The sequence below is a fragment of the Phoxinus phoxinus genome (assembly GCF_949152265.1).
Source record: "Phoxinus phoxinus genome assembly, chromosome: 11".
Lineage (NCBI taxonomy): Eukaryota > Metazoa > Chordata > Actinopteri > Cypriniformes > Leuciscidae > Phoxinus > Phoxinus phoxinus.
In genome coordinates, this window is record NC_136886.1 from 29,123,581 (window position 1) to 29,136,231 (window position 12,651).

A 12,651-nucleotide genomic window follows, 5' to 3' on the forward strand; every position below is an offset into this window, starting at 1 on the left:
GACCAGATATATCCAGTTTATTCTCCATCAGCAGGAAAATCACAGAAATGATCAACATGCAAGACTCAATTCACACACCCTCACCACAGACCTTTCATTTCAAATAAAGATTTGCACACAGACAAGCAAGTCAGTCACCAATGATCCATAAACGGTGAAATCGATCCATTTCACGCTCACATACACACTCACACACATACACTTACATATAGACATCAAAGTACTTTATAGAAAAAGTCTCTGTGCATTGGTACAGTTTGTTCCACATTATCTGCATGTGGGTATGAGGATGCTTTAAAACTTGGGCTGGTTTCGGTTTAATATCTCTTTATCCAAAAAAAAAAAGTCTGTTCTTCACATTTTGTAAGGTCTCCCTAAGATCATGTTTATCTCTTGTGCTTTAAAAATCTCTAGCTCGTCGACTGAGGACTTTCTAACTGTGCCTTTGTTATTGCAGATAAATGGGGTTCTCTTGTCTCTACACCAGTCATACACCAACACAATAGTATTTCTATAATATAAATCAATATATAACATACATATAGAATAGTCTTGTATCTTTAAGTCCACAGTTGGTCAAGAGGGATGAATCGGAGGTTAAAGATCACAATAAACATTTTCTTCCTGAAGAACACCACATCCGGTGCTGAGATTCAAGAAACAACCTCTCACATCCAAAAATATGACCATCTACGAACATGTCTTTATGGCACAAACTTCCTGAACGATTTTATAGTGTTTTTGTTTTCTCTTTTTTTTTTATATCATACATACAAAGAATACACATACTTGCAAATATTTCAAGCAATAAAATCTCGTTGGAAAGTAATGAATGTAAAGGAATGGTGAGAAAAGTATTTTAAGGTTGTAGTCGGTCCCGTTCGTGAACCCAAACGCCACTGAAATCCTTTGGTATGTCCTCCTGCTGAAGACTTCAAAAATGAACTGCACTCAAAACGTAACAGTAAGAAAAAAGCAAAAAAAGAAATTCAACTTCCAACACAATGACAAACTAAAGAAAAAAAAGCCCACCTGTATCGAAGTGTTTCTATATGACCTGGCAACAACAATTATGCATAAAATCCCATTTCTGTCATTCTTGGCAAAAGCTTCTCTCTCATTTGCTGGTCAGAGACAGCACACGGTGAAGAGGTGATGTAAAAGGAACATGCACGTCCAAGGTGGCCGTCTTCCAATTCGGTGATGACATGAAAGAAGATAACTGTCCTTCTACAAGTCAGAACCGTTCCTCCAGAATACAGACGGACAGGAGCGAAAGCAAAGCAATCACCATCAACACAAGTCAAGCAAACCAACACTTTTCTGATACATGTTTCTAAGAGATTGAAATTAAGAGATGAAGAAAAGTTCCTAACGCGTTTATCTTACACATTTCAACAGTTTTTCCTCGCCGCTGGTTGTTCCCGCAGCTCTCGGTTGGTTTGTTTTGAACGAGCCCGTGCGTGACGTAGTGTAGTGGACTCCGTGTGTCTGAATGAGGAAGATGACGGGCAGAGGAGCAGTGGCTCAGTCAGCGTAATGCATGATGGACTCCACGTAGTTCCCCGGGAAGAGGCCCGTGGTGCCGCACATCACGCCCTCGTACCAGCCGTCGTCGTTCTTCTTGATGACGTAAATGATCGCCCCCTCCTGGAAGGAGAGCTCGTCTTCTTTGTCGCGCGCGTAGTCGTAAATCGCCACCACTGATGGCAATAGCGTGATAAAAAGAAGGAAAACAGAATGGTTATCTTTTTATTCAACGTTTTACTGTACGGCAGACTGCTACGCTGTAGATACTGTAAATTGGATAAGTAAGAGGATGTTGTTCATAACACTTGATCAGCTGTGATTATGTTCACAATACAGCACAACCTCTCCCATCTTATTTCTAAACTGACATTTAGAAATGGTTTATACAGAAAGAAAAGGTATTTTATTTTAAAGGCAGATATTAGAAATGTTTTATTTATTGTTAATGCTCTATACTGGACATTTAATTGTGCATGTTCATCTGCCTTAAATATCATAGCCAATTTTTAAACTTGAGGTATAAAAACAGTAATAATGTAATAACATTGTATCCACTGTTAATAATACTGCACATTATAATGTTATGACGCCTAGATTTACTTGTACTGGCATTAGGTTTTGTTTTTAATTTCTGTAATTTATTACATTTCAATTATTTTTTACTTTAAAACTAAAATGAATAATTTGGTGTTTTATTTTTAATTTATGTAGTTTCATTGATATTGATTATATTTCTTATTTACTTGTAGTATTTAAAATTATTGATTTTAGTTTATTTTTAATTTATATAGTTTTTATTATATTATTTCAATTATATATTATTACATGTATGTATCATTTATCAGTTATTTTCCATAATATAATAAATAATTATCGGCTTATCTGTATTGGCCAGAGTTTTAATAACAGTGCAAATATTAGTTTTAAAGGATTAGTTCACTTTCAAAAAAAAATGTTTTGCTGATAATTTACTCACCCCGATGTCATCCAGTATATCGATGTCTTTCTTTCTTCAGTCGAAAAGAAATCAAGGTTTTTGAGGAAAACATTCCAGGATTTTTCTACATAGAATGGACTTCAATGGCAACCATCTCTCCCAATGTTCAAAGAAGGTTCAAATGTCTGTCTCAATGCAGCTTCAAAGTCTCGACACGATCCCAGTCGAGAAATAAGGGTCTTATCTAGCAAAACGATCTGTCTTTTTCTAAAAAATTTTTTATGTATATACACTTTTTAACCACAAATGCCCGTCTTGTACATTTCAGAGATGCGCCACGTATTACGTCATCACGTTGGAAAGCTCACGAAAAATACAAAAATTTATAATAATAATAAATTAAAACAAAGATGTCGGACGATTTTGAAGTTGGAGGAGAAAATGAGATGGAGTTTTTCGCACTTCCCTACGTTTTTGAACTGGAGTACACAGACAAATGACGTGACCCGTGACCTTTCTAACGTGATGACGTAATGCGTGGCACATCTCAGAGATGTGCAAGACGGGCATTTGTGGTTAAAAAGTATATATATTATATATATATATATATACATTTTGTTTTTAGAAAATTACCGATCGTTTCGCAGTATAAGACCCTTATTTCTCGACTGGGATTGTGTCGACATTAGATGGACATTTGAACCTTCTTTGAACATTGGGAGAGATGGTTGCCATTGAAGTCCATTCTGTGTAGAAAAATCCTGGAATGTTTTCCTCAAAAACCTTGATTTCTTTTCAACTGAAGAAAGAAAGACATGGATATCTTGGATGACATCGGGGTGAGTAAATTATCAGCAAATTTTTTTTTTTTAAAGTGAACTAACTAATGCTTTAATGGAAACCCATTTCTGCCTCAATAAAAATGAATTATTATGACAAAAAAAAAGTCTAAATCATAAGATACCATGTTAATTATAATATAAAAAGCTGAAATTATGGAACAAGGCAATATAATCAGATTAAGTGTCAATTATGACAAAAAGTACACATTTCCAGATTAAAAAGTCAATTTATTAAATTCATTATTTCAAAATTGTGACTTTATCTTGACAGTTTTACTTTTTTTTTTTCCGTAAAATGGCATGTCATATGATAAAAAAGGTCATAATTATGATTTACCAAAGCATGTTTTCTTATGTAGCAGAAATGGATTTCAATACATTTTCATTAAAACGTATAAATTCTGAAAATTAAGCATGAAAAATTTAGTTTTACCGCAAGTTTTTCTAAACAAGCAACATACATGATGTTTGTCAGATTTCAATGCCGATTAAATGCAGTCATGTGATGGAGGATTTCCATCATTCTCCATTCAAATCAATAGGAGCTGTACTTATAAACCTATTACCTGCGTAGAAAAAGATTTCCTAAATGGCCATATGAGTGTATAAAGTGCGCTGTGAGAAAAACAGTAACATGCCTTTCTCCAGGTAACTGCGAGGGGCCCATGGCGGGTCTTCTTCAGCGTAAGGGTCACTGTACTCCACCACTGCCGACTCTTCCTCATCATCACCCTCCTCATCCTCATAGTCCTCTGGAGGAGGCGGGGGTGGGGTTGCCTCCTCAAACTCCACCTCTTCTGCAGGGGGCGGTGGTGGAGGTGCGTCTGAGACTGAAGAGATGGAACAAACAATCTGTTTTTTAAAGCAATTTCTGAAGAAACTCCGTAACTTCTGTTTGCTGGTGTGAGAAATGACTCATGCTGGATGGGGAAGTTAAGGAGGAAAATGTGTTAGTAAGGAAATTAGGGAGTACTACATTTAGGGAGGGAAGAATAACACAGACCTCAAAACTAAGGCCATGTACACACTGCAGCTAAATAATGGTAGGCAAATAAGGTTTTTCCCACACCACTAACTCTCAGAAATGATATATTTTAACCCTTTCAGTCTGAATTAAGTGTTATGAGATCAAATGATCAGCCTGACTCTTATATGCTAGTTTTATAGAATCACTCAAAAAGAGAGTTACTACTTTCAGTCAACAAGTGTCTTGTCACTTTTTTCAGTGTGTACATGGCCTAACTGTGTCCTAACCAGATGTGACAATGCAACATGTGAAAAAAGTATATTTTCCATATTAATCAAGAGTTTTTGTCCTGACCAGCCGCGACAGTGATAAGCGACCAGCAACAGGGGACTATTTAAACATTTCTATTTCTGCAACATCAAGGCTGGGAACAAGAACATACAAATGATATGTCCAAAGACAATGATAGCCTCATGTACTGAATATAAAAGGGTTTCATTTCATTTTGAATACCTCTATGTGTGACTTTAATAGCCATAATGAAAGAGACAATAGATAATTTACCTAAAAAAAGAATCAAGAAGAAGGTATACACCGATACCAGCTGAGCTTTCTCGTGCTCTCTTTTCTCCAGTGTTGCCAAGTTTTCCGCAGTACGCGATTGGGCTAGTTTTGGCCATGATTGGGTGGGTTTTAAATAGCAATTGGGCAACCATGCACCCGCCTCCTCTCACTCACTCGTCGCATTCGTTTCGATTGAATAGTGTTAAGAGTTCCGGTGTAGTGACAAATTCAGCGACCCACCGAATTCTGTGAGCCATAGTAGGTGCTGTAGTGAGGGTCGGGTTAGGGTTAGGATTGGGATAAGGAGGTAGTCGGATTAGCTCAATACAGCGCCTTCTAGGGTCACATAATTCGGCACAACACCGGCGCAATGTACCCAAATTATCAAAAAATTATGAGATGTTAAAAATATCTATATGGCAGTATATATATGGCAGTTTTCCCAGTGGTATACAATATCGATATTTTTCAAGGTATCGAATTTAGAAACTCCAGTATCGTGACAACACTAGTTAAAACTTCCATGACAAAGTCATATAGTATGTATATTAAATAAATGTTAAAATGTATACATTTTTATTAATATAATGTACAATGCGAGATTGCCCACACACTCTTCTGATTGGTGATTGATTTTGTTGAGTTTTGTAGCCTTGTCGCTTGCCACTGGAATCTTATTGCATCGCAGCTGGTGAGGACATGAGGAGAGTTTATAACACTAATGTCTAAAATGAGCATGTAAAGGTCTAAAGAGCATGCACAACCAGTCAAACACAAAAAACATTCATGAATATACCACAGACACATTTTTTCCCAAACCGATAACTTACTGGTCTCCTGAACCCGAGCCACAAAGCCCATGAGTGGTAGCTGGGGGGTGATCTGGAGAATAGAGGGGGGTGGAGGGGCCATAGGGGCTGCCCACCCCAACAACAGGGACAATTTGGTACAGAAGGGGGAAAAGGCAAGAAAGGGAAGTGTGAAAAAGTGTGGGTGAAACAAAGGGAACGACAAGAGAGGAGGTTGAAAAGAAAAAAGAAGAAAATAAGATGACAAATGGAAGAGAGAGAACAATCAGATCAAGTCAGTAAGACAGAGTCCACTGCTCTAAATGACATGCATTCTAATTATTGTAATTATTTTCTACCATTATACGAGGACACTTGAACATGTCTGGTCTCTACCTTGGTTTAGGTTGTAGTGTGGCCCTCCATTGAGCTGGTTTTGGATCATGTTTGGATTAGTGTTTTGAGGCATGTTGTTGGGTTGTCCAGTAACTGATGACGGCCGGCGATAGGGCAGGGAACCTCCCACAGAAGGCGTGGGGTGCCGCGTCATTGGCCGGTTCATACTGTAAAAGTGAGGACCGTTGCCTGGGAGATAGAGAGATAAGAAATAATCAAACTAATTCTGTTGGTACATCTCTGAATCAGTATGGAATACACAATAAGTAGGCCATGGTACATTCAACGGTGTATGGAATGAACTGAAGACATGCTCTAATCAAACCATAGTTAGCTGCCTCACTCTCTTTATTGATTTAATTGGCAAGTAGTCGTGTAATAAGCGTGATAGCACAGAGTCAGCCTTCATTAATCACAAAATAATGAACGGTTTTAAAGCTGACTGTAAATTCCTTACATTACACACACCAATACTGAGTGAAACAGTGTTTTTTAATCAGATTGAACACTTTTTAGCAATAACTTATGTTTGTTTATTTATAATTAAGGATGCACAAATATTACAAATCTGGCCGATATGATACTTATGGCCGGTATTAATATGCTGTAGAATTTTGTCCAAATAAAAATAAATAAATAGGTAAAAAAATAAAAGAAAAAAATTATTTGTTATAAACAATACAAGTTAATTTAGGCATCACAACATTATAATGTAACAAATGGATATTAATTTTGATTTGAACCTTACATAATAATATTAAATTATTAGGGTTTTTGTTAAAGATTTAGATTTATAGACTAACACTTCAAGTTAGTGTCATTTTAGTATTTAGTATTAGTTTCTGAATTTCATTATTTTATTTTCCGTTTTGATTTTAATTTGAGGGATATAGTAATTTAGTTGTGTTTTTTATCTTTAAAAAGATGCATTTATGCATGATTTTATTAAACTAGCGGAATTCATTTAATTTATTTCAGTTAATATTTGTTTTATTTCAAGTAGTTACATTTTTTATGGTTTAAGCTTTAGTTAACAATAATAATCCTGCTTCAAATGACTACTAGATGACACTAAAGGTAATATAAATTAGAAAAACAAGGGAGATAAGCTCAAATAAAAAAAATAAAAAAAATCCAATATTGGCTAATAACATCTTATATATGATGCATCCCTATTTATAAACAACTACACTCTTGCTTGACCAGCGTCTTGGATTTATTTTTACTGAGCTTGTCACAATGGATTCTGGGATTCTCTTTTCCATGATGCAGCCTTGTGTAATTGCCTATAGAAAACAATATAACCTCCAGCCTATCTGTCCATGTAAAAAAGTTGGCACATGATAAATTCCTCATTTTGATTTGGTATGAAACATCTCATCGTTAAAAATAAATAGTCCCAAAACAGTCCCTAAGAAGCATGAACAGGAAGCAGAGATGGACCAAATGATGTGATGGAGACGTCACTGGGAATGTAATCCTGCCAAGAAGTGGAGCACAAATACACAGTGAGCCAAGACAAACCAAGCCCATGCAGGTGAAACCTGGGTGAGGTGGAGGAGGGATGAGTGCTGGGTGAATCACGCATCACGTATGGTCACGTGCAGGTTGTCACTCAAAGATGAACGATGGACTTGAGGAGGGGGGTGAGGGGACTCACCTTGAGCGGGGGTGCTAGTTGCAGCAGCAGGGTTGGTGTTGGTGCTAACAGGAAGGTTGGGGGGCAGCTGTGGGGGTGGTGGTATCTCAGGAGGGCCCTCTGCTGGCAGAGCGGGGGCAGGGGCAGGGGCGGGGGGCACTGGCACTGGCTCTGGGGTGGGAGGTGGCGGAGGTACGGGAGGGGCAGGGATAGTAACGCTTGGAGGGGGTTTCGGAGGGTTGGGAGGGGCGGGTGCTGTACCTGCAGCTCCGCACGCCACACAGAGACAGGAAGCCCAGGGGAGAAGAGAACAAGAGTGACAGAACAGAGGGAAGAAAGGTCGAAAGGAGAAACAAGGCCACAGGGAGGAGGGATAGGAACAGCGAGTGAAAAAAAGAGGTAAGTAGTGAACAGAAAGAGAAGTTATCATCGCTAATAGTGGGACAGGAAAAAGCACTTTCAATGCAGCAAAGATACTTCCTTCAGAACCTTGGACAGTCCTCAGATTCGTTTACTAATACTTTATGGCCTTGATATACTCACGGCAAAGTTTTTTTGTTCAACTTTCCTCTCAATAACACAATAAACAACAAAAATGACAGTTGTGAGAAAAAAGCAGTTAAGAAAGATCACAGGGATGTGAATATGTTTGAATAGGGGATTCAACGACCAGTCAATTACTCTATAGGCCATGATCAAGCTTAAAGCATCATGATAGAGGGCACAATCTTTGAAGGCCACCTTCACGGTCCGTAAAATGACAAATAAGTGCATACTCCGAGAGTGCTCCACAATATACGTTTGGTTATACCATCTTCTAGATGCTCAAAATTCGCCGTTCTAAATTAATGTGCTGCTGCATTGTAATGCGCGCACACACACACACACACACACACAGAAGCTTGCACATCGTGCCGATCATGTGCACACAGAAACATTCAATAGGGCAGAAATGTAGTCAACACGGTTCAGTGATTTATCAATAAAATAGCTTAGAAACTGAAAAGTTTCTTGGTAACTATTAGTAGAGAGCCTATTAGTAGTCTCACTAATGCATTCATATAAATGTAATCTTTACTGTGCTACTTTATCAGTATCAGATTTAGAACGAGCAGAAATGTGTGAGAAATGTAACGATCCAACGTCGTTCAACCCCTAGTTTGCACGTGTCGGCACTCCAATCAAGTCACATCACATTTATTTTTATAGCACTTTATACAAGAGACTGCTTTAAAGCAAGTAGCTTTACAATGTTAAACATGAAAAACAATGCCAGTGTTTCTTTCGATTAGAATTACAGCTTCAATGTATACTAGTGTGTTCTAGTACTCCCGACACAAACTTCGTTTTGGCCTGATTTTGTTCGGAATGACATCACACCAGTTCGTTCTTCGATTTCACTAGAGGTATATCGGGGCTTTTACACCAAGAGTGGAAATCTCACCGGGAAAGGCCGTGGGCGGGGCAGGAGTTGGCACGGCGATGGGCACGCCCACACTTCCGCTGCCACTGTTCTCTCTGCTGCTGCTGCGACTGCTGGGATGACTGCCACCGCTGCTGCCGCTGCTGCCACACACAAAACACACATCATGCTAGTTAATGTCAATTGCCATTTGACTGTTTTAGTTCCCGAAACTTGACGTTTTTGTCTTAATATTTGTTAATTAAGAACTGATTAGATCTTCAAAAGTGTCCGTTTCACACCAGAATGGAGCCAGACTGAATGAGAGTTAGCTTACACAATGCTAAATAACTGTACAAACACAATAATTTGCACTGATGAATCATTCACAACAAGGAGTGAGCAAGAAAGTAATTAGGGTCAATTTCAGCTTGATTTTAAACAGCACACACAAACAAACAGCCTCACACTCAGTCTTGCATATTTCATTCTGCCCTTACCAAAAAATCCACATGAAATATCATAATTTCAGTACATTTCACAAAATCATAAAAATGTCATTGACCAGACCAATTAATCAATCAATCAATCAATATTTAGGCTATTTTCAGATTATCGCCTGATAACTAGAAGTAAAATAATTGAATCAGCCTGGTCGATATTTGGCATTTTTTAGGATTACGAAATGGCCAGGAAGAACAACAGTCCCATATTTGGCAATTTTCATATTATCGGCTGATTATTGCTAGTGGCAGACTGTTCAAAATATCGGCAGAACATTGTCAAATGATCAGGTAATAGCAAGTGGTAGACTGATTTATCGACCAGGCAGATTAAAATCCTTATATTTGGCCATTCAGATAATCAGCATCAACTGACATTCATGTCCACATAACATATATCAAGTTTAAATTTACCAACAGCCTTGTAATATTGTGCATTCCCTGTTTTTAAATATTTTTGAGGGATTTAGTTTAAACGATTTTGCTCTGTTAACCATTAGTCAAAATAGAAACTACTGTGTTTTTAAATCACTCTCCCTTGATGAACAATTTCAGTCCAATTTTTATTAATGTCATTTATATACAGTCGTGTGAAAAAGAAAGGACACCCTTTAGAATTTTATGGTCCTATGTATCAGAACATAAAAATCATCTGGTCGTTCACGGGTAAATACAACCTCAGACATATTACACGTGTCATTATCTATTTAACAAAGATAGAGCCAAAATTGAAAAGCTATGGGTGACAAACTAAGTACACCTTATGATTCAATTGCACGTAGAGCCACTTTTAGCAGTAATACGATGGAGGAATCGTTTTCTGTATGACAGCATCAATCTCTAACATCGTTCTGGAGGAATTTTGACCTGCTCTTCTTTATAACGTTGCCTTTATAACCACGAGGTTTGTGGTTATTTGTTTATGCACAGCTCTCTTAAGGTCTCGCCGCAACATTTCAGTCGGGTTGAGGTCTGGACTTGGACTGGGCCATTGCAACACCTTGATTCTTTTCTTTTTCGACCATTCTGTTGTAGATTTGCTGGTGTGCTTGGGATCATTGTCCTGTTGAATTACCCAATATCAGCCAAGCTTTAGCTGTCAGACAGATGACCTCACAGATTTGACATGAATACTTTGGTATACAGAGGAGGTCATGATTGACTCAATTGGCGCTTTTCCACTACACAGTACCAGCTCGCCCCGCCTCGCCTTTGTTTGGTTTTCCACTGTGTAAAAGTTGTACCAGTACCTGCTTCCAGATACTTTTTTTCGCATCACCTCCGGCGAGATTCTGAGCGAGCTGAGGCGATACTAAAATGTGACGTGAAACACGGCAGACTGCTGATTGGTCAGAGAGAATCGTCACTATTCACTGCGTCATCATTGCACGCGCCAGACGGAGTATCCTGAATAACCCCGACATTTTTAAATAGTTTGGCCAGAGATTGCGTGATATACCCATTACTAATATTATGTAAAACAGCATTCACTCGATTTCCTCCGTTGTCCTGCGTGTGTGTGTGTGTGTGTGTGTGTGTGTGTGTGTGTGTGTGTGTGTGTGTGTGTGTGTGTGTGTGTGTGTGTGGGTGGGTGTCGCGTGACTCGCGTCGCTATGACGACCAGGTACTATTGTGGAGTTACTATCTGCAATGGAAAACGGAGCGAAAAGCGAGCCGAGTCGAGCTGGTACTGGTAATGGAAAAGCGCCAAATGGCTATAAGGTGCGAAACAAGACAAAAATCATCAATACTCCATCAGTGTGATGGACAGTTGGTATGAGGTTTTTGTGAGTTTTCGCCTAATTTTGTGCTGTGCATTATGGCCAAACATCTCCATTTTGGTCTTGTCTGTCCAAAGGACATTGTTCCAGAAGTCTTGAGGTTTGTTCAGAAGCAACTTTGCAAACCAAAGCCATGTTACAATGTTCTTTTTATTAAAGAGATGTTTTCTCCTGGCAACCCTTCCAAACATGCCATTTTGTCCCGTCTTTTTCTAATTGCACTGCCATGAACTTTAACATTTAACATGTTAACCAATGCCTGTAGAGTCTGAGGTGTAGCTCTTGGGTTTTCTGCAGTTTCTATGAGCAGTGCATGATCTGACCTTGGGGTGAATTTGCTGGGACATCCACTCCTGGGAAGATTGGCAACTGTCTTGATTGTTTTCCACTTTTGAATAATTTTCCTCACTGTACATGGACTTCAAATTGTTTGGAAATGGCTGTATAACCTTTCTCAGATTGATGGCAGCAACAATTGCTCCTCTAAGATCATTGTCTTTTTTCCTTGGCACTGTGTAACACACACCTGAATGCTCCAGAACAGCCAAAACCTCTGCTTTTATAGAGGTGATCACACTTGCTGATGATCAATTAATCAAAGACATTTGATTAGCAGTGTCTGACTGCTACTTACCCTCTTAATTCATATGGAAGCTGTAAGCATGTATTTAGTTAATGACACGGTGTAATATGGCATGTGTTGTTGTTAATCTGAGTGAGATTGTATTTACCTAATTTTAAGACCTACCAAGAACCAGATTACTTTTTATTATGTCCTTATAAATAAAACCATAGAATTCAATAGTGTGTATTTTCTTTTTCACATGACTGTATATACTACCGTTCAAAAGATTAGGGTAGTTTAGTTTCTTTTAATGCTTTTTTATTTGATCAAAAATACAGTTAAACAGTAATATTGTGAAATATTACTACAATTGAAAATAACTTTTCTGTTGTAATATATTTTAAGTTTTAGTATTTGAAGCTGAATATTCAAAATCATTTCTCATTCTAATATGCTGATTTGATGCTCAACAAACATTTCTTATTATCATCAACATTGAAATCAAGTTGTGCTGCTTAATATATTTTGTGGAAACAGTGATAGTTTTTTCAGGATTATTTGCTGAATAGAAAGTTCAAAAGAACAGCATTTATTTGAAATAGAAAACGTTTTAAAAGTCTTTACTTAGCCTGGTTGACACCAGACCCTTCTCAGTTGTAACTGAGAGTGGGTCTGGGGAAGGTTCATTCACAGCCCATTTCCAAAGGGGCGTCACCAATGGACGTCGCTCAAATGCC

General features: G+C 38.2%; 1 protein-coding gene across 4 annotated transcripts in view; it reads right to left on the bottom strand.

The window, feature by feature from the left end:
- The window catches only part of abi2b (abl-interactor 2b), a 23,327-nt gene continuing 10,676 nt past the window's right edge, over positions 1–12,651 (bottom strand). For 2 of the 4 annotated variants that reach the window (XM_079629219.1, XM_079629221.1), the window contains 5 exons: positions 9,108–9,229; positions 6,025–6,213; positions 5,671–5,757; positions 3,948–4,139; positions 3–1,703 (listed from right to left, as the gene is read on the bottom strand). In XM_079629219.1, the coding sequence (XP_079485345.1) occupies positions 1,528–1,703; positions 3,948–4,139; positions 5,671–5,757; positions 6,025–6,213; positions 9,108–9,229 (766 nt within the window). In that variant the 3' untranslated portion in view covers positions 3–1,527. Of the gene's footprint in view, positions 1,704–3,947; positions 4,140–5,670; positions 5,758–6,024; positions 6,214–7,684; positions 7,925–9,107; positions 9,230–12,651 lie in introns of all 4 variants that reach the window. The other 2 variants (XM_079629222.1, XM_079629220.1) reach the window with 2 other exon arrangements.